The sequence below is a fragment of the Kwoniella bestiolae genome, chromosome 5 (assembly GCF_000512585.2).
Source record: "Kwoniella bestiolae CBS 10118 chromosome 5, complete sequence".
In the NCBI taxonomy this organism is placed as follows: domain Eukaryota; kingdom Fungi; phylum Basidiomycota; class Tremellomycetes; order Tremellales; family Cryptococcaceae; genus Kwoniella; species Kwoniella bestiolae.
Window position 1 is genome coordinate 740,578 of NC_089245.1, and position 26,480 is coordinate 767,057.

The 26,480-nt window shown below is 47.0% G+C and overlaps 8 protein-coding genes across 8 annotated transcripts; 4 read left to right on the plus strand and 4 right to left on the minus strand.

Annotated features, from left to right (window-relative positions):
• Positions 1-704: 704 nt before the first annotated feature.
• Positions 705-6,422, minus strand: I302_106670 (uncharacterized protein; the record flags this gene model as incomplete). Its single annotated transcript, XM_019192680.1, has 14 exons — positions 705-982; positions 1,068-1,367; positions 1,423-1,469; positions 1,530-1,604; positions 1,679-1,959; positions 2,078-2,504; positions 2,561-2,678; positions 2,731-2,890; positions 2,983-3,561; positions 3,624-3,711; positions 3,766-4,385; positions 4,442-4,927; positions 4,992-6,028; positions 6,116-6,422. 14 exons carry the CDS (start codon positions 6,420-6,422, stop codon positions 705-707), a joined length of 4,803 nt encoding a protein of 1,600 aa, XP_019045677.1.
• Positions 6,423-6,875: 453 nt separating this feature from the next.
• I302_106671 (uncharacterized protein) lies at positions 6,876-8,200 on the plus strand (the record flags this gene model as incomplete). Its single annotated transcript, XM_019192679.1, has 3 exons — positions 6,876-7,310; positions 7,375-7,530; positions 7,586-8,200. 3 exons carry the CDS (start codon positions 6,876-6,878, stop codon positions 8,198-8,200), a joined length of 1,206 nt encoding a protein of 401 aa, XP_019045676.1.
• A 205-nt stretch (positions 8,201-8,405) lies between these two features.
• I302_106672 (uncharacterized protein) lies at positions 8,406-12,552 on the minus strand (the record flags this gene model as incomplete). Its single annotated transcript, XM_019192678.1, has 13 exons — positions 8,406-8,493; positions 8,584-8,669; positions 8,774-8,894; positions 8,970-9,058; positions 9,144-9,226; positions 9,289-9,305; positions 9,367-9,441; positions 9,507-9,572; positions 9,644-9,802; positions 9,916-10,772; positions 10,876-11,595; positions 11,733-12,187; positions 12,288-12,552. The coding sequence occupies 13 exons, from the start codon at positions 12,550-12,552 to the stop codon at positions 8,406-8,408; spliced, it is 3,081 nt and encodes a 1,026-aa protein (XP_019045675.1).
• An 810-nt stretch (positions 12,553-13,362) lies between these two features.
• I302_106673 (uncharacterized protein) lies at positions 13,363-16,030 on the minus strand (the record flags this gene model as incomplete). The annotated part of the gene is made up of 11 exons (XM_065870315.1): positions 13,363-13,844; positions 13,890-14,695; positions 14,750-14,908; positions 14,975-15,067; positions 15,119-15,179; positions 15,245-15,296; positions 15,362-15,408; positions 15,480-15,640; positions 15,745-15,830; positions 15,896-15,928; positions 16,007-16,030. 11 exons carry the CDS (start codon positions 16,028-16,030, stop codon positions 13,363-13,365), a joined length of 2,004 nt encoding a protein of 667 aa, XP_065726387.1.
• Positions 16,031-16,792: 762 nt separating this feature from the next.
• On the plus strand, positions 16,793-19,107 carry I302_106674 (uncharacterized protein; the record flags this gene model as incomplete). Its single annotated transcript, XM_019192676.1, has 9 exons — positions 16,793-17,108; positions 17,236-17,442; positions 17,529-17,689; positions 17,757-17,793; positions 17,859-17,884; positions 17,955-18,323; positions 18,398-18,566; positions 18,674-18,900; positions 18,985-19,107. The coding sequence occupies 9 exons, from the start codon at positions 16,793-16,795 to the stop codon at positions 19,105-19,107; spliced, it is 1,635 nt and encodes a 544-aa protein (XP_019045673.1).
• Positions 19,108-19,473: 366 nt separating this feature from the next.
• Positions 19,474-20,287, minus strand: I302_106675 (ubiquitin-40S ribosomal protein S27a; the record flags this gene model as incomplete). The annotated part of the gene is made up of 4 exons (XM_019192675.1): positions 19,474-19,592; positions 19,673-19,778; positions 19,920-20,157; positions 20,268-20,287. 4 exons carry the CDS (start codon positions 20,285-20,287, stop codon positions 19,474-19,476), a joined length of 483 nt encoding a protein of 160 aa, XP_019045672.1.
• Positions 20,288-20,705: 418 nt separating this feature from the next.
• On the plus strand, positions 20,706-22,523 carry I302_106676 (uncharacterized protein; the record flags this gene model as incomplete). The annotated part of the gene is made up of 3 exons (XM_019192674.2): positions 20,706-20,974; positions 21,034-21,093; positions 21,212-22,523. 3 exons carry the CDS (start codon positions 20,706-20,708, stop codon positions 22,521-22,523), a joined length of 1,641 nt encoding a protein of 546 aa, XP_019045671.2.
• Positions 22,524-23,272: 749 nt separating this feature from the next.
• On the plus strand, positions 23,273-26,417 carry I302_106677 (uncharacterized protein; the record flags this gene model as incomplete). Its single annotated transcript, XM_019192673.1, has 6 exons — positions 23,273-24,868; positions 24,928-24,949; positions 25,018-25,279; positions 25,335-26,052; positions 26,117-26,164; positions 26,235-26,417. The coding sequence occupies 6 exons, from the start codon at positions 23,273-23,275 to the stop codon at positions 26,415-26,417; spliced, it is 2,829 nt and encodes a 942-aa protein (XP_019045670.1).
• Positions 26,418-26,480: the final 63 nt, after the last annotated feature.

Genomic DNA, 26,480 nt, shown 5'->3' on the forward strand with positions numbered 1-26,480 from the left:
GAAAGAGCGTGGTAAAGTACATCCAACACCAACGATATCAAAGACAAAGAGATCGCGGCGTTCCATATCGTGCTGTAAAGGCTAGCTCGACGCTCAATCACTTAATGGACAGTCCATCTTACTTATTCTAGAAAGTGATACTGCCCACTTCTTGGGACAAAGGCCATAATCAAATATGAAAGGAACATTTACCAATCTTGTGCAACCACCTTTGAGGGAAGATCAATTTCTCCCATTTAAAGGATCACCTTTAGGTGTCGTTTTGGTTTATGGTGGTATGTACTCTACCATTATTGGTGACTTTCACTTTTGATGTATGGTTATACCTATGATATCTGTTCGTTCCTGCGCCATGATTGGTGTGGTGCACAGCAAGATCCATTAAGACATCAATGAGATGGAGAAGAGCACAATAATCGTCAATATCAGATGCTGTAATCCTGATTCGCCACCTTTTATTTCAATAATGCCATCATTGCAAAAAAGCAAGCCGTGTGCATACAGTCATTTACCTCTAATCGAAAGCATAGATACAGTATTTAAAGTATAATCCGTCCAGATCTATTGGGATATGAATAATTAAGTATATAAATCACGTGTGCGAATCCCTCCAACGGCAATGTCACGATTTAAAGTTACCAGGCCATAGTATTCTCCCTGTAAAGGTTGATTACCCTTAACATCCCAAGTGGAAGAGTCAACATCTACCTCACCTCCCTATCAACAGCTCTATAACCCCTTCCTCCCCTCTTCCTAAACCTCCACCGCTTGATAGCTACCAGCATCCTACTGATAGGTTTCTCACCGAACTTTTCCAACGCAAATGCAGCAGCGATGTTGATAGAGGCGATGAGAAGTAATTCAAACTTGAAGTCCAATGGTAATTTGATTATATCCAATATTAGTGCGATGGGTTGAGCGGGCGATAGAAGTACGTAGGTGGAGAAGGCTCCGAGACCAAGGAGACAGATGACCAGTGATGCTATTACCATTATCTCATCAGCTTACTGCCAATATCTAGATACCCAACGATTGTCTTGGACTGGATATGGGTCGAACAGACTCACGATTAGTATACAAAGGTTTCCTGTAAGGCGGCCCAACGCTAAATACCCCGGCAACCAGGATATACTGGAAACACGACACCAAGAACAACGCCGAGTTCTCAAAGTTGAACGTCTCAAGTTTATCAACATTGGTATCTGGAGCGGTGTACCATGATTGTTTCCTGACCCATACGAAGACGAATATTTGCACTGCTGAATTGAGAATGATCTGACCAATGATGCTGATAAGGACTTTTCGGGAGACCAGACTTGCTGTAGGACGTTTGGGGTGGATCTTGGGGTATGGTAAGGTTCGTCCCACTAGATACAAGAGTCAGCTTGATCACTGCGGTTTCACTTCACTAGCTGAACGTACTGGCTACTGCAATGGGGATGATAACGAATAGATCGATGTACAAGAATCTGACGCGAAAACGCATGTCAGCTATCGAAACAGTGATATACAAGATCAGCTAGACTCACTGGAAATCTCCCAAACTTGATGCAAACGAGTAAAGCAACGTAACGGTCGTAAATTGGATCATGGAGTAAAGCGCCCTACATCAACCACAACGATCAGCCTGTACATACGCAGTAACGTCGAAAATCAAAGCAAAGCTGAGCCCACTCACATGTACTTAAAGCAACTAAAACTAGTCACCAAAGCCGCCCTACCCTCCTTGATAATCTCAACCATACATCCAATATCAGGTATCCTAGAAGTGAAAGGAGCAGCTACACTAGCTTCTGCCTCACTTAACGATACTCCGACATCGGCGGCTTTGAGAGCCCCACAGTCGTTCGCACCGTCTCCGCAGAACGCTACGGTGTATCCTAGTGCTTGGAGACGCTCGACAAGTTCGGCTTTTTCGTCGGGTGACATTCTGGCGAAGATCACTCCTTTGACGAGCATCTGAAATCGCGCATGTTTGTCAGTTAGATCATACGCCCAACTATATATCCACATAACACATGTTCCCAAGGTTGAGATTTGGGACTCAGAAGATGGGGTGAATGAGAGATCAACTCACCCTCTCCATAGTCTCCAACTCAGCATACTCCAACATCCACTTGAACACATCACCCGTAAGTGCCAATTGGTAATCGTGACTTTCAGGATCTTGACCATCCAACGTAACTCCCATCTGAGTAACCATAGGTTTGAGGGTATATTCATCCAGCTTATGCCGTTCATCATCGACCGAAAACCAATCCAGCTGAGCGCCCTCAGAAGTTCCAGTACCAGGCACGAAGGTCGGTATATAAACACTTGCCGAATGAGATACCAATCCACATTCTCTGGCGACGGAGATGGCGGTTCGGACATTGTCTCCCGTTACCATCCTACAGGCTAAGTGAGCTGCTCTTAGGGTATGGATGTTGGGTGCTGTATTGGGTTTGAGCTTGTTCTCGAAGACGATGAAGCCGAGGAATTGAAGGTCGGATTCGGCTACCTCACTGCAGATTAGAAATGTCAGCTCGCTCGTAATCACCCCAGGAACGGAGTAGCTCACCGTCTCATTCGTTGAGCTTTGAGCCATGTCAATCCTTCTATGGATTTACCAGCGATAGCAATCACTCGGAAACCATTTCGAGTATAATATGATAGCATGTCATCGTAATCCAGCGGGACTATTGGAATTGTCAGCTCCTCCACCTCCCTGGAGTGTTCGAGCTGGCTCACATGTGGATGGATCACAGATATCAGGCATAACTTCCGGAGCACCTTTGACGTAGACTTCCATACTGTTCGATTTCAACCTTTTGACGATGACACTCATTCTTCGCAGAGCGGAGACGAAATCGTAAGTCCGGATCACACCAAGTTCAAGGAAGTGGGCATGCTAAATCGCATTCTTGTGAGCAGACTACCCCGTATTTCCCTGCGGGCGTCCAATCGCAAGAGCGTGAAATTCTACAAAGCGCAACTACTCACCTTGGTACCAGCTTTCAGCGCATCCTCCATCTTCCACCTATCTGTCCCTGGCGGCCTCACGACAGTCTGTATCAGACTCTGAGGTTTCGCCGATCCCGAAGCAGAGGAAGTAGCAGCCTTATTGGGTATAGGTCTCGATTGACCTTCATCCAATGTCCAACCGGTATATTCAAACATCTTGATATCCAGCGGATCGCCAATGACTTCTCCATCGATCAATTTCAGAGCATGACACGTAGCCAAAGCATATAGTAAAGGTGTCTTGCCATTGTGACCACCTGCGATAGGTACATCTTGGATCTCAGAATGTAATTCCGAGAATCTCTGATCTTGCCTGTCTATCGTCCTTACTCCTAGGACGTCTAATCCGTCTTCTGTCAATGTACCTGTTTTGTCGAAGCATACTACATTGATCTTACCACCTATGTTCACTCGGTTGGGGGATATGCAGAAAATACCGCTTTTCCGTAATCGTTCGATGGCAAAGGTCGTACCGATGGTGAGTGTTGCCGGTAAGGCAGGAGGGACGACGATGGTGATCAAATCCAGAGCCCGAAGAGCGATTGTGTGCCAATGGATCTGGAAAAAGTAACACGTCAGCTATGGGACTAACATTGGTATTTTATCATCAGCTGACTTACTCCAATCCGGATAAACTGAACGGCAGAAACAGCAAACCCTAACCCAGCGATAATAGTCAAAACACCAATGAAGTTCATAGAGTCACGACTAGACAAATCACCATTCAGCTCCACGCAGATCAGTGACCAACAGCTGACTCACTAGAATTTGAATCCCATAGGTTTAGGGAACAACATCGATCTGACCAGCGCACCCTTGGTAGTGTTGAATCCCGTACGAGTCACCATGGCAAGAGCGACCGGTTCTTCAGATTTGGGTGCCCAGGGGGGTCTAGCTCCAGCTCGTACTCTTATGATCTTCGTACCAGAGAACAAATAATGTTTTGCCAAATCACCATCGATCTCCGATGAACCCTGTTTGGTCTCTTTCGACATCGACCGGAGATTTTCATCTTTGACAGGTATTTTGCTAACTGGGACTGATTCTCCAGTCAACATCGATTCGTTGACTATCGCATCACCTGAGAGCAGGACCGCATCGCAAGGGAAGACAGGTAAGTTGGCGTCGGACGCATCGAATATATCCCCAGGGACAAGTTTCGCACAATCCATTATTACCCATTCTCCATCGACCAGGACTCGTACATCCGTGTGGAATCGGGACATCTCTCGCATCCGTTCAATCGTCCGTTTGGTTTCAACGAGGGTTGACAAGATCGATGTGATGGATATGAGAGCGATGGCAAAAGCGTAGTAGTAGTAATCGTCAAGCGACCAAAGGATGATGGAAGCGATTTGGAAAACGTAAAATGGGTGCAAAACCTGATTCAATGCAAAGTTAGCTCCCCGATTTTATCAACGCTTTCGATTGAGCTTACCTCATCAACCAGTAATCCAAAGATCGACTTGGAAGCGATATCAATGATATTATCGCCCATCAAAACCATTCTCTGTTCCCTCACAGGACTTTCGAGACCATGGGCCACGGCTCTAGCAGAAGTCCACTTGGGATCTCTCCAATCTCTAATCATAGCCCATCTTCCAGTAGCAGGATCCAAAGCGAACTTGGTGTACCTGTACTCCATGGTCTTCAAGAAACCCATGGTCTCCTCCCAAGTTGTCTTTCCAGGTTCCAAATCAGGTAAGAGATCTTTTGCTCCTCCCACACCACCACCATTGCTTGAATCACCATTGTGCGCGTGCGCGTGATTGGGATTAGGCGAGCCATGACCCCTGAGTGAGGGAGCAGTGGAAGACCCCGCAGTCGGTGGAGCAGTCGGAGAATGTTGTGGGAATACAGTAGATAATGGGTAAGGATAAGGAATGATCTGCAGCGGGATGATATGTAGATCACCATACGGAGTCTAGAACGAAGACACAGATCAGCGTTGATGAGCAAAGCACACGTTGGGATATCTGTGTACATACCTCGACAACAAGCCAACTTCCTTCTTTGGCTTCATCGAAAGCGGTTTCTTTACCCAAAAATCGAACCCATATCTTAGGTATCCATCGACCCAGTAGTCCCAGCGCACCGAACGTGATTATACATCCGAACCACCAGATAGCATTCCTGAATGGGTCAGTCCTGTAGCATGTGAACCGTATCGATAGATCTTCATCCGGTAGAACGACAGTCTGTCTGGAGGGTACAGCGACACTGACGAAATCCTTCGGTTCAGCCATGTCGTAAGGTCTTGAATTGGGTTCACCGAATATACCATCTGTTGCTGAAGGAACCAGAGGCATGGAAGGTGAATGAGGTCTGGATTGCGGCGGGAGGGACGTATCGTCGGCCAAAGAAGATGTATATCCTTCTTCTGGATCTCTCTCAGATACGTAGGAGCTGTCATCGTCTTCGTTCCCGTACCAATCTTCTTCTTCACTTGTCGAAGGTGATCTAGACCTGGTCCTATGTCTACCAGAGGTCTCGGATCCAGATCCTCTTCGCGATCGAGAATGAGAGTAAGATCTCCCATGTCTATCTTGTAATCCTGACTCTTCATCTTCGACCTCATTCCTTGAGAAACCAATGTATGATGCGATTCTACCTAGTGTTGTTGAAGGTCTGGCGGGACTCATCATTGGACTAGGTGGTGTGGGTTCATACTCGTCATCCATGGCAGCAGGCGATTGTGATTGAGCATGATCATCAGGTTGATAAGAGAAGTACCCATTGGAAGAGGAAGCCACTTGGTTTGACTGAGCTCTGCTGTGTCTTCTGGTCGATCGCTTGCTGTACGACCTTCCCATCCTTTGTCCAGCACCGTGATCTTCATCCTCCGAATCAATCGCGAATACTCCGGAGCTTGGAGACTGTAGCAAGTCGACTTGAGAACCGGCCTGCCGACGGAATGTACCGGATGGTCGTTCGTACGTGAATGATGAACGGGATGCTATGGAGGCTCGTCTTGATCCAGGTCGCATGTGCGTTCGAGTAACGGATGATGGGGTTATACCACCGTCTGGATCGATCAGAGATGTCAACTAAATCCCAAAAACGGCCCCTTCAGATATGGCCGGGAGGGAAGAATGAGGTCACTGAAACTCACCATTCTCAACGCCATCCCAATCTCTCCAACTTGCCGCCATCGATTCCTGAGCTACTTCTGTCCTCTCCCTTTCCCTCTCTATGAACACAGCCTGCACTACAGCATCAGGTGCATTCTCCGTATAATCATAGGTGGATGGCCCTTCATCTTTCCGAGGCTGAGCTGGGGGAGGTACGCTTCCTACAGCGTTCTTTTGGTCTTTAGGTAAAGGGACAGGGTGAAAGGTGTCTGGAGCAGTGGGACGTGATTGCGAGATGGCGGATGGCAGTGCGGTGTTGGACACGCCTGGTGAGGGTGGGTCAGCCATCTGGGATTGAGGTCGCACTAGAGTCTACCGCTATCCAGGTGGGTTTGTGCTACTGGCTGAAGAGTGATTCGATGATCCACCTTGTACGAACTATGACATACGATCATCAATAGTCTGTCTTTTATACCATCCTTGATCTTTCATGTACCCCCCTCAATGACCTAACCTATTTTCAGAAACACACCCAAGTTACGTAACTTGTTCGCAGTTGGCGAGCTCGGAGCAGAGCACAGCACGTGCCCTCCACACGGTTTTGATTCCGCTTCCTCGATTGTTTCTGGCGTTTGCCACCCAGTTCTTTGAAATTCTAATCTCGAATTTCTGAAATGATCGACAAGAGTATACGTATAAAGGAAATAATGGATAGCAGACTTTGATCTCTTCATACTGTCATTTAAGCTATCTACCAAAAAGTACCACGACATACGCACCGAGCGAAAGGAAAGATCCAAAATGCCAGACTTGAACGAGCTCCTCAAATGGTCCATCGCCAACTCAACTCTCCCTCCCACCACCAATCAAAATGGCCAGCAAGCAGCAACACAAGAACAAGTCTCCTCCTCCGAAGGCGGCCTCACAATAAGATACAACCCTCCCTCCCAAGCCACACATAGCGGTACATCAGCGCTCCATCCCACAGATGGTGCTCCCCCCGACTTATCTCCCGCGTCCACACCCGGTCCAGGAACACCCACGGGCGAATTGCAGTCCCAGACATTCCCTCTTCCCTCTACGACGACACCGAAGAGGGATGATCTGACGACTGAGATGCTGGATCTGATATTGGGGAAGAGCGACTCGATCACTATGAAGGAAAAGATGGCTTTTGCTGTGGATGAGGGTAATCCCGTGGAGGAGAGGGTGGAGGCGTTGGATGATTTTGAGATGGTTAGTTTGGTGATCTATATCAAACAAGATACAGCGGGCTAACATTTCGTCTTCGTTTCTGTAGTTGATTGAACTAATAGATAATGCCAATAACATGCCAATCCTCAAACTTTGGCAACCACTGTTAGGTCTGCTATCATCCCCCGAGCCTGAGATCGTATCAAACGCACTGTGGATAATAGGCACAACCGTACAGAATAACATCAAAGCTCAAGCTGCTGTGAGTTGAGCGTTGAAGATATACAGAACTACCAGCTAATACATCATGACTGAAGCTATACATCCACTCCGCCTTCCCCCTAATCCTCCAATCCTACCTCCTGTCCACCTCCAGCCCCGTCCGCGCCAAAGCAATCTACGCCCTCTCCGCCTCACTCAAACACTGGCCACTAGCCTCCCAGGCCTTATCCCAATCTTACCCCAGTGACAAAGATGGAAAGGATATAACGGGGTATGAGGTGTTGTTACGAGGATTGGGCGATACCGACAAAACCGTTCGAAAGAAGGTATCTTTCCTTATTTCTACGTTGGTGCTTCAGTCGAATGATAGGTACGATGATAAAGAACTACCCAATGAGGTTAGAAATGTAATTGAGGAACTTACCAAGAACACCAAAAAAGAAGAAGAGAAGGACGGGTTGATAGCTGGATTATCACGGGGTGGTATATTCGCTGAATTACTGGTTCAGCTGAAAGAGGTGAAGGAGGATAACCTGGAATTTGAGGAGAATGCTTTGAAGGGTTTGATCAATGCTTTGAAGTTTGATGGGTTGTCTACGCAGGAGAAGGAACAGTTCAAAGGTATTTGGATGGGGCTGAGTATTCAACAGAGAGAGGAGAGGGGGTTGGACAAGGATGAGATAGCTTCGGCAGATGGATTGTTAGCATAGACATCCGAGTGATAATACAGGACATATATCCGCAAGGTCATAGATATAAGTATTCCATAGCACTACCACATGTATATCCAGATATTGCATTAGACCAAATAAAATATACCGAATTATCCATTATCTTATAACCCAAGCATGTATGTATATACAAAAGTCCAAAAATATCATTTACCAATCTCCCAAAACTGAATACAAGGATTGTCTACCTCCTCTCCCTAAGCAAGTAGACAACGATGAATACCAAACCAATCGCAAATCCAGCAATGAACGCGAACAGCACTAGCACGTCTCTGCGACCGAGGAACAAGTTAGCACACACTATATCCCCCCTCCTCTCCAAAGATATGCAATGTAGTGACGATCAGACTGTACGATCTCACCTGTAATAATCGTCCATTCCGAATCCGAACAGAGTCTGCATAATGATAGTAGCCCCAATCTCGACTCTCACGCCATTGAGCGAGTCCTAAGTGAGTGACATGTCATGACACATCAGCTGACTTCGTTATATCCCAACGGTAACGAGTATCCAGCTGAGTAAAGTGAGATGGAGGGAATGAGAGCACTTACAACTATCTGCAGCCCACTCCCCACCTCGTTCACACTAAGCGCCTCGAGAGTGTACCCGAGAGTGGAGAAATACCTCAACCACCTCAAAACAGGAGGGATCTGCGAGATGTTCACGAAGAATCTATGGGACGAGAAAACAGTATCAGCTTCATAATCGGGGAGACTCAGTCTGACTTTTGAGCTGATTTGGACTTACCCCGCATAAGTCATTAGGAATAGGTTACACAAAGAACTTAGGAGGATGGCTACTCCGCCATTCCTGAAAAGGCAGGCGAGGAGGAAGTTCTACATATCGTCATGGGTATCAGCACACTTCCAATACCATACACAGGTCATAGGAATAAGGATGGGAACGAGCCGTCTCACTCACGAACAACGTCATGCCCATGGAGAACTCGACGATAATCAACAGGAATTTGAAGAACCTTGCTGCATCGTGGGATAATCCGACCACTACGTTCAAACCTTCTATCAGCCGTCATTCGTTATACAGTACAAGAAGAAATACCACTCACTGAAATATACGATTATGCTATTACACAGACAACGAACAATCAGCTATACAATCTCCAATTGATATCGAGCTGACTCACCTAACCAGGATAGTAGGTATCAATCTCAAAGGGATAACATCAAACAAAACGCGCGCTAATAACCATGCTTGGGGTCTACAATATCATTCCAAAACCAATTAGCCAGATCGCTCCTGTCTCTCAGCTGATGTACGACATACGAGTAAAACTGCCCCGCCCTTTCTCTCAAGAATAAACCCCTAACCTCAACCAGATTGTACAAAGCACTATACATCACAAAAACGTAAGTTGACATGCGAAACGAGTTTCATTGATAGCGCAGGGATATGCAACTCACCTCAAGCTGGAGAAAGCAATAAGAGATCCAAGGAAGAACAAGCTTCCTATCCTATTTTGAAATCCTGCAATGGTGATTCCCACTTTATAGTACAGCCCTCCAGCGAAGATACCAACAAGGCATGAAAAGAATATATGAGCTATCAAGAGGGTCTTGTCTCTGCGAAGGGGGTCAGAAGGATTAGCGTGTCATTCAACCAACGTGTTTACAGTACAAGAATGGATGGAAAAGACTTGTGTTTCATTGTAGTTGTGATTCGAATTCACACTCACCTCTTCAGGTTCCTCCATTCCCTCCCACTTAGAATTTCGACCTGAGTCAAAAACGTAGTGGCGCAATGTGACTTGGGCCATGTCCACCAACTCTCTTTTATCCTACTCTGACTGTGAGCCCCCTGATCAGTTGTGCTCGACGATAACAAGATATTCGCTCGCGGACTCGGCGGATATGTAATCGCTTTCTCGTTCAAAGGTGATTCCGCCTCACTTCCTTGATTTAGACTTCTTCCGTTATGTTCAATACTTGATGAAGATGTCTCTCCACTCGAATCTCTCTCAAGCGGTCCATCTTCCCGAGGTCCATCATCTAGGTTAAGATCATGCTCGGAACTTGCAATTTCCAATAACCAATCCGCAACGTTGTACCCCTCCGGGCATTTCTGGCCTTTTCGTTCGAAATACTCTTTAGGTCCAATACCGCCTCCACCAAAATACAGCTGTCTCCCTTGACTAAGCAATATAACCTGATCAAAGGCCTGGTATAGTGCCGAACTGGGTTGATGTATACTTGCAATGATTGTCGTGCCGCTCTGAGCAAGGGTTTTTAATAGCCTTACAAGCCTTGAGGCAGATACCGAATCCAATCCGGAAGTAGGTTCGTCGAGCACCAGTATGTCGGGCGAAGAGACCAGCTCGATCCCTATTGATACTCTCCGGGCTTCTCCTCCTGATATACCGCGGTGTTCGGATGAGCCAATCCTCGTGTGAGCGATATGATCGAGGTGCAGCTGCGAGAGTACGGTCTGCGCTCTCTCGGTTTTGATGAAAAATGGGATTGATTCGGGTAAACGGAGTTGAGCAGCGAAGATGAGTGTCTCAAGAACTGTTGAGGTGGATGAAAGGATGTCCGCCTGTAAGGTAGTATCTGGTTAGCTATCATGCCAAGTGAGACATTGCATTGAAACACCTCATAGCATCTCACAGCAGCACTAGTGGTGAGTTGGCGCAACTCACTTGATCGACATACCCCACTCTCACTCTCCCCACCCTCCCATCCTCTTTCATGAACCCAACACTCCCCTTGACGATCCCTTCCTTCCTCTTCCCAGCCAAGATATCCACCAACGTAGATTTCCCAGCCCCGCTCGGACCCAATATACAAGCGAATCCACCAGGCGGTATACTACCCGACGATCCAGCAAGCACAACATTCCCTTCTCCAGCTTTAGTAGGAGTAGCTTTCTCGACTGAATTATCGTCCAACCTTCTACCAGACCCTTTCATGAAGTTATGTAAATTCCTCGACCATTTTGACGAGTATGAGGAAGGTCGAATAGTATATCCAACATCTTTCCATTGTATCCCTACTCCCCCCGGTTTGTGGATCGTATCTTTCGCGTCCATCTCCCTCCTTGCCTTTTTCCGCCTGATCAGTCCCCATATCACCACCCCAATTATCGCTAGGAGGATCGCTCCGACAACAGCCAATCCAGCTATCACCCCTCCACTGAGACCATTCCCCGAGTCTGCAGCCGTAGTGATACCTAGTGCCTGGTCTATAACGTACTGTTGCACGCATTCGCCGAAGGAGCAAGAAGAGAGTTCCAGCCCGTTGGTACCGAACAGAGCGACTAGGAAGGACTGTTTGAAATTGCATGTGTTGGAGGCGAAACAGTCTATGGTCAGTGGTCCGGCAAGGGTGTTTATCGCTCCGGTAAGATTCTGCGAGGGTGACTACGGGGAGGACAGATTTGGATCAGCGATATCCCCATTGGGCATGCAGGCGAGTGGAAGCATTGAAAGGTGGAATGAAAAGAAGCGGGAGGAATGAAGAGGAGGACAGAAGGATGAACTGAGAGAGGATCACTTACACTCCCCCCACCACAAAACAACGTCCCAGTCCTACACCTACATTCCATCTCCGGGCAATTCCAAGTCGACGCATTCCCATTCCCTTCTTGACCCGCCACAACATTCTGAGTACATCCCGTAGCCTGACAGTAGAATTGTTCGACCCCCTCATACCATAATTGCATTTGTACTTGACCATCATCATCTAACAAGCCACCTTGGGTGAGAGTGTTCGTACCGCCGGGAGTAAGGGAGGAATTGAGAGAACGAGTGATAGTTGCTGTTGATGAGCCTGGGAATAATGCTTGGAGGGTAGATTGGATGACTGAGCATGTTAATTGAGATGAAGAGTAGACGACGGGAATCGTCGAACATGTGAGGGTATTATTTAGAGCCGAGTTGGAGGAAGAGAGGGAATTGGAGGAGTTTAGGTATCGTGTGAGTGAGGAGGAGCATGACGAGGAGGAAGTGCAGACTACGCCAGTAGTATGTGTCAGCTATACTCCGTAAGAAGGCCCATCTCATTTGTACAGTCTGGACCATAGCCTCCATCAGTTGGAGATGGTGGAACTCACCTGTACATCCAGGTCCTCTCCACCCATCATCACACCCACACCCTCCAGCATCAGCACTGACATTCCCAAACCCCCCTACACCGCCCGGAGCAGCTTCCCCAGGGTTATACAGATTCCCTCCGCATACCGGTAAACCACAGTCCGAAGAGGGGACGTTGAATCCTGGTGGACAGAGGCAGGTCGAATCGCGGGAAGTACCGAAGTTTGAGCATGTTTGGGCTAAAGTGAGAGGAAGGAAGAGGAATAGGAGGGTGGGTAAGATCATTATTCTTGTGTATCTTGGTCTGCAATGTAGGAAAATGAAGAGATCGACGGGATTGGACACGATGATCTCGATGGTTTGATCCCTTCTTGATGATGGTTTCGTAATATACTCTTGCGTAAGAGACGAATCGATTTAAGCTTCCCTTGTTTTCGTTCTTCAACTACTCGTAATTCTTCTTTCAACTCATCCTCTAGTCTTCAAAATCTATAATGTAACGTATCTATCACTCTACCGATCTATCGATCTATTAGTCTACTCAAGTAAGCTCGGAACCAAAGCAAAGAAACAGATATGTATGTCCTAACAGATAACATCAATAAGTGGAACCACCTTTTGTGTATAACTTGCTGTTTACGACATTTAATCTTACTGTCGCACTTCGCACGCTCTAATCTGGTACAAAACATCTCAACCTTACAAAGGTGATCGACACTTTGAGCCCCGGTCCTAACCCTGTACCCTGATTTGCTAATCGGATCTAAACCAGATTCGTAATCCGATTACAAACTCTTACTAATCACTTGCTTGCTACCCTGACAACTAGTCAGTATGGTTGATCCAACGGTTAATCGTGTTAAGCAGTTAGAAAGGAACCAGTTTAAGTAATAAACCAACATGCATGTATGTGCTCATGTCAATCTACATAATTTATGTACAATCTCACGTCTACAGGTCATATCATACAATAATCCTCCTCCCACGTACCAAGCTCAGTCCAATTCTACAACCCTCTATCTACTTCTAGCATCTCATGTATCAGTCTCTACTGTAAATATCTACACTATCTAAATCCGACCCTACACCCCCCACCTAATGCGCATGGAAACAAGTCGAACAAGTCCCTTTACTCTTAAACACATTCTGCGTGAAATCTTCACATCCGCAAATCCCACATTGTCCAGCTCCTGCACTATTTCCACCACCAACAGGCTGAGCAAGGTGCATCGAGCCCAATCCATGACTTAACCCATTATGGTTCGAATCATTCGTGTTATGATAATCCTCGTCATCCTCCGATCCAGCAAAGGGAGAAGCAACTTTGGTATAAGAGTTCGCAGAAGTAGCTGTACCCGATCGCTGTCTCCCGAAGATCGGTTGAGGTGGTGTGAGATGTTGAGTGTTCGAAGAAGTAGTTGCACCGATGTTTAATAGGTTATTTGACGAAGCTGATCTTCGAGATTGAGGTGGGGGTGGGGGTGGTCCCTTCTTGTTTAGAGTATTTGACCTTTCTCTAGCCACAGCCACGGGACGAGCCTCAGCAGCCAAAGAGGCAGTAGCATTGTGTTCGGCATCTGAGAAACCATATGCATCTGACTCCAATTCAGATTCACTCTCACCGTATCCACCCATCACCGGCGAAGGTGGCAGGTTGTTTCGATTGCTCGTAGTTCCCGATGGCGGGGGTGGCATACTTCGTTGAGCTGTAGCACCAGAAGGCGGGGGCATCCGTCTAGTCGGCATAGGAGGTGGTACGGCAGTTTGAGGAGACGGTGTGTAATCTTCTGTGTATGACTTGGGGAACAATCCAGATTTGCCATCGCATTCGCCAATCCACCAATCGTCCGAGACCTTGGTTTTCACCTCTATAATCTGGCCGATCCTCAGATCCAACTCATCTGAAGCGTTACCGCCATAATCGTATAATGCTTTAACATACTGAGCGTTGGGATCAGAATATTTGGGTGGGGAAGTCAACGCTCGTCGCATTGTAGGTGGTTGGGGTGGATTATAGAACGAACTCGAAGTGGACATCTGGGATATCGATCTTGATTTATTTCTCTCTTCGTACGAGTCGTACCCTTCTTCCTCGTCTTCCGAATTCAAGGCAGCTCGCGAATCGTTGTACTTGCTATTACCATAAGAAGCTTTCTTCTTATGCGACGAAGATTGCGCAGCGGAGAGACCAGATTTTTTGCCAAACGATCCGAAGGAAGGTAACATCGATTTCTTCTCTTTAGATTTACCTGTCGATGAGGCATTGCTGTGTGATCTGGATCTGTTGGCTGTGATACCTCCTTCATCATCGGATGATTGTGGTAAGCCGTGTCGAGAGGTATGCGATCGAGTTACGGCTGTTCGTCCGAGTGATCGTGAGGATGTAGCGGTGTTGGATCTTGCGCGAGTAGTGACTGACCTACTACCACTTTAATCGATTGAGCTTTCGCTTCTTCCGAGCAGATATGACATCGGTACTCACCTTCCACCCCAATTACTATGCAGATCTTTCAAGATATCATGGCATCTGCTATGGTAGTCTAGCTCAGCTTCCAAGAGATCCTTCAAACCGGAGATCTGTCGTTCCTCAGTTTCCTGTATACCAATCATCCTTTGCTGGGTTTCTTCTTCGATTTCCTCGCTGAAATTTGACAAACTTGAGTCAGCTCCGCTGCCACTTCGGAAGGTAGCCCAATTCGCAGCTCACAATCTAGCTTTTGCAATATTGACTTCTTCTTCCAATGCTGCCGATTCTTTCTTACTGTTCTGCGCTTTCGAGATGGCTGCGTCCAGCGCAAGCCTATAGTCGAGCGACATAAGCTGAGATCTTCACCTTGTCGAGTCAGCTCACCTTCGCGAATCCAGCTTTTTCCTCAAAGCTTTATACTCATTGACTGCCGCCAGAGCAGCCTCTACAAGGGTTGATCAGTGGCTGTCAGCATTACCGTACTAATGCTGTCATCGATAAAGGACATACCCATCCCAGCGATATATCCATCTCCCAATCTCGCACTGAAATCCTCTTGGGCCTGTTCTCAACATCATTCGCATAAGCTAGTGTTATTCCTTGGGTACCAAAGTCTGTGAAGCTTACAGCAGCAAGTCTACATCTAGCTCTACCATACTTCGATAACCCATCACCTATTCACCACCCATTATAAGCTTCATACATAGATGCCTCACAATGAAAGGTAACGCATAGAGGAACTTACCATACTCTTCGCCTATCTCATCACCAAAATCAATCATAACCAATCCCAGCGCCTCGGTATACGTGATCTTATCTTTCCCCGAACCGGGCGGTGGATAGGGATCAGCGGTGGGTTTGACTTTTGTTAGTTGGTCGTAGAATGGTTGTGAGGTTGCGTGGAGTCTGTGATTTCATCAGTACTTGATTAGATTACCAGCTTACTTCATCAACGAAGAGAGATAGCCACAGAAGGGAGCTAGGGAGACGAAAACATGTTGATAGCTCACCTCTCAATGCCCATCCGCCTCACATCAATCTCTTTCTCAAATTCCGTGAATTCAGAGGAGAGGTTGGTTTTCTCTCCCGAAAATACCTAGAGAGAAGAATAAGATACAGTGAGCCAAGGATCCGTGATTCAGAGTGGTGAAGCTGACTTACCTTTTCATTGGTCCATTGTGTGACTTTGCCCAGCTACTCACATGATCAGAGTAAGAGTTAGCCAACGATTGATGAGCTGGATCAACAGGAAGGGAGAGTTACCAGACCCACCTGTTTGAGCGCTTTTCGTTGCATCTTGAGTGGTGATATGCTACCACAGTCTTTGAGTGTGCTGTATCTCTTCAGTCGATGGTAGTGATATCAGAGTGGAGCAGTATAAATGTTACCAGTAATAGACTGATGAAAGGGGAGAGATGTCATGGTGTTCAATCACAGTGCACAGTGCAAAGGTGGTGCCATCCATCCCATCTTCATCTTCTTTGTTCGTTACATCACTACCCTCACTCGGTCTCCCGTTCCTTGGTTACCAAATCAATCCTAATCATCATTACGAAACATTGCTTATAGGCCCTCCCGTCAATCTGTAATACCAATTACAGAAACCGGTAACCGGCTCGGGTCTTTTGGAATGGGTCCCCACTTCCTATCCCAGCTGTGAGATGCGATAACATACGAGTAAAGGTAAGACGGCATCTCCGTCACTCGTCAGACTGCCTTCCAATCTCACCTTGCTCCTTCCAGTGTACCATTGCCCGCAAACTACAACATCACACCAGACGTCATCAAGTTCAGCTTCGACCTTGTTCTTGCCGCCCTAGAAATTCGGAAATAACCAGGACATTCCTTTATGGCTGACGAGCCCATTACATGATTGACAGCAATTCTTGCCGAGGATCATAGATGTGTATAATCTCGTCGATGTCGAATATCCACGCGATAGTCTAAACCCAAGTCTACATAGACATACATATATATATAGTGACCTAGTATTCGTTCTTGATCTCCACAACCCCAATCTCCTGAACCGCCATCCTCGCCTATTCTTACTGAACAACAATGTCATCGAACCTCCCGAACAAACGAAACTCCTTTACTTCTGTATTCGTCGAATCTCCCATCACAGACACTTCCGAATCCATCCTCCAAAATCATATCCCCATACCTACCCCTCTAGCGAATGGAGATATTAAAGGCAAATCGAGATCCAAAGCCTCAGATCTAAGTTACCTGATCATCTCCGGTGGGACAGGTGCAAACTCCATTGCTAGTGCTTTTGGGAACTCGCCGTCGTTCGTCTTGCCCGTATCGGATGATGGAGGGTCGAGTTCGGAGATATTGAGGTGCTTTGGGGGACCTAGTATTGGTGATATACGTGAGTCCCTCACTACACTTGATCAAGGTGATCTAAGGCAGTTCTGAACATTAGCAGAGATGCAAGATGATTAACTCACATCAGGTACAGTGATCAGAGCTGACTAATGTGTCTGTTACACCTGTAGGATCTCGACTGATCCGTCTGATCCCACTCACCTCCAACCCCTCTGCCAAAGACGACATCGAACGACTAGCCATCTACAACCTCCTGGCATACCGATTCCCCTCCGATGCACCAGAAAAGGACGTAAGGGAACTATGGCATGAGATCGTAGAAGGTCGAAGCGAGCTGTGGGACGGGATAGGCGAAGATAAGAAGGAATGTATTCGTGGTGAGTTGCAGTACAGCTGCCTCATTTTTATTCACATGCAAAGGAAGGCTGGGTTGATTCGTTTATCTGGTCTGATTAAACTACAGCTTTCCTGGTGCATTTCCAAACTCTTTGTCTCAAACGTGCTCACAAACGATTCTCGTTCCGGAATTTCTCATTGGGTAATGGGTTTCTAACCGGTGCGAGGGACTTGTTTGGGAGTTTGCCGAGTGCTATTTTCTTGTTCAAGAGTATTGCTGGTGTCAACGTTAGTTGTTTGGATTTCTTCGATCAAGCTCCTTTAGCACTTCAGCTGATATGTTTAAGGATTGTAGCATGGTGTACAAGTCATACCTGTTATAAATACTAACCGTAAGTACACCCTGACCTTAATCAGACTCAGTGAGAGGAATAAGCTGATCGACAAGAACGTATAGAAACCGTCACAATAGCCGCACAGTTGGTAAGCTAGCCTTCTGCTTAACACGAGAACTCACACATATGAGCTAACTCCTCTTCCTCCCAACGCACAGGCAAACTCATCAGTTCTCGTAGGACAATGTAACATCTCCCACCCCACCAGCCCCATCACACCCATCTCAACAACCTCCTCAGGTACAATCACCCCCTCCCCCACAGTACCACCAAGATCCAGTGGACCAACACAGCTGCGTAATCATTTCAGACGAGATTCAAGGACATTCGATACTCCCGATACTTCCCTACCCACATCCAGAAGAACAAGTTTCGATCATCCCCATCATCCTACCGGACCGATCAAAGAGGGGGTAGAGGGATGGTCAGATACCAAGGGAGGGAATCTGGGGTACAGGAAGGGTGAAGAGGAGGCTCCGTTGGAAGCTAGGATAGAGAGAGTGTTTTACATCAATTTGTATGGTCAGGTATGTGTTTGAGCAGCATGTCATTTCGGTCCCCCTGATTTCGGTGGGGTTAAAAGCTGATGAGAAGGGTATAGGAAATATACCCAGAACCCAATACGGATTTCCTTGATTCCCTTACTCAACGAGATGTATTGGTGTACTCGTGTGGTTCGCTTTGGACATCTATTATACCCTGTTTGTCGCTCAAGGGATTGGCGAGTGTTATAGCTGGGTCGAAGAAGTTGAGAGCGAAGGTTTTATTGCGTGAGTGTAATGAGTCATCCCCGTTCGAGAGCTGCAAACCAAAAATATCATGGCACAGATCAAACTTATGGCTGAAGGATAGAGCTGATGGTCGAATTGAAATGTAGTAAACTCGTCAAACGATCGAGAGACTCCCGAATATACTGCGTCCGAATACCTATCTACGATATTAGACATGCTACGGCACTATGATAAGCCCAAACGAAATAAAAATAATGGTCCTGGTCCCAATCAGGGATCAATGGCTGAGTCGAATTGGAAGCCTTCTGATTTGATCTCACATGTGATTTACCTGGAAGGTGGGAAAGTGAATATCGATATGGATCTTATAAGTGTGAGTACTTCCGTTCCTTCGCCGTGAGGAGTCTCATTCTCGATTGACAGGTGATGTAGCTGAGTTGTTTTTTCATGACAATAGGAATTGGGAATACAGGTCGTCGTTGTGCCTTCTGAAATACATGGATCGAGTGGTGGTCAGATACCGCTGTTCACTCCTGAGAGTGTCGAGTGGGCTATGGAGAAGGTTCTGGAGGGTTTATAGATGTTTTGCCATTACAGGTCCTACGATAGATGGGATTGAAAGGGTGATCACGCGTTGCGATACTTTTGTTGTACGAGTACTACCATCCAATCCAAATGTATCGTCATATCATACCATCGTAACATCATGAAACGTACAGTTCTATCGCGTAACGTCTGCGAAGACGTACAGATGATGGCTTCGAATTGATTTGTTGCTCCTGCGTCTCCTACGAGCAGACACACACATCACGAGCGCCAGAAAAAAACTGATGAACCGGTAAATAGCATGCATGAACTTTGTATCTCAACTATATGATATAGCATTCAACCAATCCAATTTGTACTACCCCATTGCCAGACGTGCTAAATTGATCTAAAAGATCGCTTAAGCAGCGGTGGGCTTGGTTCCGGGTTCGAAAGTGTAGGTAAGACCACACTTTCCGCAAGATTGTCTGTCCTTGTGCCAAGCCATGAAGACACCGGCACCGCAGGTGGGGGCAGGACCTAAATAATTAAGCGAATATCAGCACATGAATACTTGTTGATATATCAAGGATGAACCGTTAATCAGAGACCAGACTCACATTCTCGTCGGAGTCGTTGGATCTTACCGTCAGAACCGACCTTGTAGTACTTGAGGATGGCCATCTTGACCTTCTTTCTCTTGTGCTTGATCTTCTTGGGGGTGGTCTGTAACGTTGCGCAAGAGATTAGTCATCATCTTTGACACGTATACGCGAGGTAGGTGCAGTGGCGAGACTTCACAGGGGAAGGGGGAAATCAAGGGTGCTCGTAGATCTTACGATCCACTCGTTAGGATTATATACTCACGTAGTTCTTCTTCTTTCTCTTCTTGGCCATACCACCTCTCAATCTAAGCACCAAGTGGAGGGTAGATTCCTTTTGGATATTGTAGTCGGAGAGGGTTCGTCCATCTTCGAGTTGTTTACCAGCGAAGATCAATCGTTGTTGGTCCGGGGGGATACCTTCCTTGTCTTGGATCTTGGACTTGACGTTGTCGATGGTGTCGGATGACTCGACCTCGAGGGTGATGGTCTTACCCGTGAGGCTGTGGGAGGTGATTTATCAGCATTGAAAATTCCATCTATCTACATCACAGTAGGATGTTTCGCTGATCTTGATCGGCAGGGACAGTTGTAGAGAATAGACCACACTCACGTCTTGACGAAGATTTGCATCTTGATGAGCTCTTGTCTAACCAAATATGGATCCTCGAGAAAAGCTTAAAGAAGGAAAAGGAAAGAGCAGATCGAGATAGATGGATGAATAAGATTGTATGGTGAGAGGGTGTACCGGTGTATGGTGGACAGAATGGGATTTTTCGTGAAAATAGAAAATGCCGATGCGGCGAAACGAAACAAGATGATGTGGCGCAGGTCCTCCCCCTTGACTTACACGTGGGAGACCGTTTGCATTTACGGAATTCACCCAATCTCCGTGCAAGCGTCTCGTGCGCTCGGAAAGAAAAGTTGGGATGGGATGCAAATGGTCGTATGCTACGAACGAAAGATACCCAAATGACTGTATAACACACCACAACTATATATCAATCTCTATTGGCACACTTCGACAGTCCCTTTCATAGAGTAGCTCAGGATGGTGGTCGCTGTGACCGAAAGTCAGATAAAAATCATGTCCAATACGATCCGCATACTCCGTCGCCAGGGCATCACTCGACAATCAGCATGTATACGACGATTCACCACTTCAACGATCGCGAGAGATGAGAACCCCAGTCGCTCAAGTTCACAGATTTTCGAGGAGACTCCATCTATTGTTTCCTCGTCAAGTGGGGAAGTCAGTAGAGATATGAGCTCGACGGCTGAGTCTTCACGTTCTGCGAACCCGTCGGTATCAGGGCAGAGGTGGGTTGTATCTTATGAGTCGCTCGTTCTTAGGCTCTGCTGACCTGATTCATCGCCAGTCCAAATGCTACCAATGAAGATCAACAATATGCAGAGATCTTCGCAAACTTGAACGAACAGTGGGTTTATTCTCTATCTCTCTATCTCCCTATCTTCTTACTCCGCTGCGTCATTGACGGATTCAATTTAACCACATCTGCAAGGCAACACTGCTTACTTCCTCTCAACCTGAATCAGATGGCCGAAATTCAACACCAACACGAAGCCAAAACCCACCAAAGCCAACCATCCTCCCAAACCCGAATCCATAGCTTCCCGCTTAACATTCGACGGCTTTTCCACCCCTTCCCCACGCCAACGCGGAGTGCACTCCCGATATCGACGATCAGCAGGATCGACTCCAAAGGAAGCAGAAACATTCAATGAGATCCTGGCAGGCATCTTTGCAGATCTCAACTACGGTTCTTCCCCAAAATCATTCTCCAGAACGAGCTCGACGGACGAAGAATATGGCGATAAACGGGGAATAGGGCTGAACGACCCATACTCAGCTACTCAATCGGGTTTGGGCGGGTTCGGATGGAAGTTTGGCTTGAATAAGAGTAATAGTGGGGCTATCAAGAATAGGGCTAGGAATTTGAGATCGCATTTTGTCGATTTGGAGAAAGACGATCAGGATGAGAAGGACCTGGAGTTCTTGGAGGAACTGGAGTTGTTAAAGGAGGAAATGGAGGTTATTTCGTCGGATGTGGAACTGATCGAGTGGAGTAGGAATAGGGTATTCAAGCCTCTCACCAACATACCAATCTCTACCAACACGCCTGAGAGGAAGGATACCTTGACTGGATCAACGATTATCTCGTACCCTCCTACATACCCCAAGATACTTGCCCATCTATTACGAACCCTCAGAGTGAACTATAATTCCCCGCATCTCGTTCTCTCGCTATTCAACTATGCCCAGAATATCTCTTTGGAAAGTTACTTGTCTGGGTGCTTGACGGAAGTGTACAATGAAGTGCTCTTGACTCGCTGGGAAAGCTTTAGGGATTTGAAGGGAGTGGAACAGGGTATAAGGGAAATGGAAATTATGGGTGTGAATTGGGATCAAATCACTGCAAGGTTGGTATCGAAGATTGTCGAGGAGATCTCGAAAGATCTGTTATCTTCTTCTTCTGCATCACCTCACGGCGTGACTTATGGTAAAGATGAGGACAGCACTGAGACGGAAGGAGGCTTCTCGAACTTGGCATCCTTAACTACAACACCCCAAACTCAAAATGAACTTTTCAAGAAGTACGGTAAAAATGTCATGGATAGATTACAAAGGCTGGATGAGAAGGTTAGTAAGGATGTGAGGAAGCAGGAGAAGATGTATGAGATCCATCAGAGACGGAAGAGGAAGTTGAGAGATGAGAGGGAACGGAAGATGGAGAGAACGTTGAGGGAGAGTCGACCGCGTGAGGAGGAGGAGGGTGAGGATGGGGAGGGGAATAGGAGGGTTGGGTATATCGAGGAACCGAAGGAAGGGGAGAGGGCTTATATTTAGGATAGTACAACTCATCGCACAGCTTAGCTATTATGCAAGTCATTCGCAGATTCAAGTTCACGACGATCTTGCACAATGTCCATATGGGACTTAGCTTACATACGGTGTTGACGTCAAATTCGCAGGAACAAGACAAGCTCCCGCACCTCGATGGTACAACCCTCTGCGTTCTTTATACCTGTCCATCACTGATATATCCCATCATCAGTCTGATATTATCTTGTACAATGAATGTACTAATTCTGCGCCGACAGAGACGCCATGATCGCTCTTCGCGACTGATTTCACATTTACATCCTCATTAGAAATACAAAATGCCTTTTCAATTCAGTCGCACAGACCTCTTTGAGCGTTACTTCCATCAACTGTTCTGTTGTGTGACGACTTGTGCTGACGCTGCTCACTGAGAATGTTGGGGACTCGTTGCATGCTTTGAAAGTTCTTCCTCTTCTTTCGACTTTCTTCCTTTTTCTCATTCCTTGCTCCTCTTGCAAGAGATCAGCTTGCGGGATATCTGTACATATTGAGTTCATCTTGAATAGAAGTGGTACAGCCCCTGTCTATATAGCTTGTGTCTTGTTTATAAAAGTAGACCTTCCTCTTGGACCCTCCACACCCTGTACACCCACACAACTCCCTGCCAAACATTGTAGATCTTTGCTCCCGCCTTTGTAGGCGCTACTGCCTCACCCCAGCAATCCCTTCCTCCTAGCTTCCTTCCTCGAGGACACACAAGAACACGCCTCAAAATGCCACCACATCAGGTGCACGTCCACTCACACCTCACTCCATCCCTTCTTCCTTCTCCTCAGCTCATCTCTTTCGATGGATATGAAGACCAATCTTCCCTACTCGATTTGGATTTGGACGAATTTGAATTTGCCCCACCCCCATCCTCAACTCCGACGGAAAGGATTCGGACCCACTCGTACGGTGGAGGCAGTAACATCAACATCAACCTTGAATCGGATTCACTCAACCCAGAGGCCCGAGCGTTTTACCCTTCTACACCTCAGGCTATCTTATTATCATCAGAGGGGGAGGTGGATAATCAGGAAGAACTAAGGAGACTGTTCACTATATACTCGAGATCACCCTCACCCTCACCCTCACCCACCCCTACACCGACAGCTTCGACTGGTACTGGTACCACCATAGTGAGACAAAGGAGGGCATCTTCAAGTACATCACCTCAAGATCAACGAAGACGAAGATCAACGTCGAGTGCTAATTCTTTACCTGAAGCATTACCTCGCAAAAGAAGGTCCACCAAAGAAGAGACGTTAATACAGTACGACAACTACGACGACCTGTCATATCCTCCTTCGCCTGTACTCGATACACCTGACTTGACATCTGATTCGACTGCAAGCTCATACCCACTTCCCGACCGACCTTCGACAGCGGGCATCAGCCAGTATATCATCCTCTCCGATCCATCTGATTTGGAAGGTCTCTTCACATATCGCGGTACGGCATATCCGTTCCCTCAAGAGGCCCTCACTGTAACGCAGTCACGCACAAGAGTAGGTAATACGAGTGCGAATACCGGTTCAAAAGAGGAAGTAGAGGAGTTGATCCATTTTGAAGAATACCAAGCTGCTCATAGCGCTGGCGCTTATAATACACACTCAGAAGATACGGACGATAGTGCGCTGATTGATCTGCTGGGATTGGGTCTGGATACGTCACATAAGTCGGAAGATAGTATACTGAAAGAGGTTGACTTTGGTCTCGACCACGAAGGAGAAGCAGAAGAAGCGTATTCTCATCATACAGGGATAGATTACAAGTTCGGATTAGACACCGACGAGTCGGATGATATCGAAGGACTAGTTGATCTTGGGTTTCAAGATAACATTGCAAGAATGAACGGTCATCTCCCATACGATGATCAACCCGATGGTGATTCATCGTCCAACGCCATTAAAGGAGCTACAGCATATCTCAATCCATTAAATCAATCATCGCAAGCCGCCTCATCCTCCCTCAATTCCGCATCATCATCCTTCTCACCACAATCCTCTTCTACACCGACTGTCCACAATGTATCGCCATACAACCTCCTCCTGTCTAAACCTTCACCACGAGCTACAGTCCCCTCGAGCCTGATCCACCCAAGTCAGCCAGATGTATTCCAATCGGAGATCATGCAAGCGTGGATATCGACTGAACCTACCCAGGCATCAAAGGACTTCATCATGGACTTACTGTCGAAGTTGACGTCGGTCATAAATAGGAGATTTGGGTCGAAGGGTGATCAGCGATTTTTGGTTGATGTATTTGGAAGTGTGAGTTGGGGTGGGGAGACGGGCAAGAGTGGGGATTTGGACTTGGTCATCTTGGTGAGCTTTTCGGTCAGCCTCCCTCAAGAGCGATCTCAGCTTACGGTAATTCCTTGTAGGATCGAGCGCAATTGCGAGGATGTGCGTCATCAGCTTCATGCTCAATGATGACAATTTCTGAGTTGAAGAAGCTGAATATGTTCGTGCAGATGAACCTTCGTTATGGCGTCAACCGGCGGATGGCACTGCGAATTCCAATCCGACTCGAGCTATGAATGGGAGAAGATCAGTCCCACCTCCTATAAGTGAATTGCCTAGATGCTACTACACCTACGATCTGGCTAGTTGTCTTCGAGAGGCTGGTATGAGGGAGGTCCAGCCAATACCGAGTGCTAGTACGCCAATCGTCAAGTTCAAGGATCCAACAGGGAAGATGGAATGTGATATCAACGTCAACGATTTGGGCGGATGGTGAGCTGACTGACAATGCTACGTCGTTCGGTCGAGCAACTGATATTTGTGATAGGTATAACTCGTCCTTAATCTTGCACTACTGTCTCATCTCCCCATATCTGCTCCGACCAATGATCTATATCCTGAAGAGATGGTTGTCCTCCCAAGATTTAAACGACGCTTCCGGAGCTAAAGGTCCTGCTACCATGTCATCATACTGCCTTACGTTGATGATCATCGCGTATCTACAGGCTAGAGGGTGTCTACCCAATTTGCAGAGAGATATCAACGTCCCGCCTATCAGCTTGGCGAGCGATCCTTCCGACCCCGATGTAATCTGGGTATCCTGGTCGAAACAGCAAGGTGTACCTGCCCACGTTGCTTTCTCCCTCAGTCCTCCAGGAGATTGGAAATCATCGGAACCAGACTTGACAGTATCCGACGCTGTTAGAGGATTCTTCGCGTTTTTCAGCCATACTTCGCCGCTATTCTCAGCCAGCCAACAGGAGAAAGCTCGATTCGACCATACCAAGCAGATCATCTCGATATTGCAAGGAGGTCTAGCTAGTAGGGTGACTAGCGTCGGTGGAGGTCGAATCGAGGATCAACAGCAGAGGAACCAATTACAGCAGCAGGGTTTTTCGCTTAGTCAGATTGATAGTGTGATGGAGATGATGCGGGAGACGAGGATCAAGAAGGAGGAGAAGATGGGTAAAGGCGACAGAGGGATTCAGCCTAGGAATTGGTCCGAGAGGAGGTTGGTCGTGCAGGATCCATTCCTGTGGCAAAAGGTGAGTTCGGCTCAGCTTCCAATCTAGTAGTGATTTCCTGAGCTGATCTTGACCGTTTGTGTAGAACTGCGCTGGGATGATGTCAAAGGCTGGATTGGATAGGTTCTTTGCTGTGAGTCAGCTGACTGTGGGATGAATGTCCCCATGAAGCAAAGCCAATTGATTCGTGTCTCATAATGTAGTGTGTCGACCGAGCCCATGAGATGCTGAGAAACAAGGGTAAATCAGCGACAATTGTGGAGCTGCTGTTCAATCCCAATCCCATTGTATATAAACCACCTACTTTGGGACGAGGAAGGGGATTCGGAGGTAGTCCAGTAAGCATGAGAGGCATGCAAGGTGGTAGGGGCTTGTGGAGTCCGTAAAGCGGTATGACGGTGGAGTATCTTGAGAGGGAAGGGCAAGGGTTGATCTTGATGGACCTTATG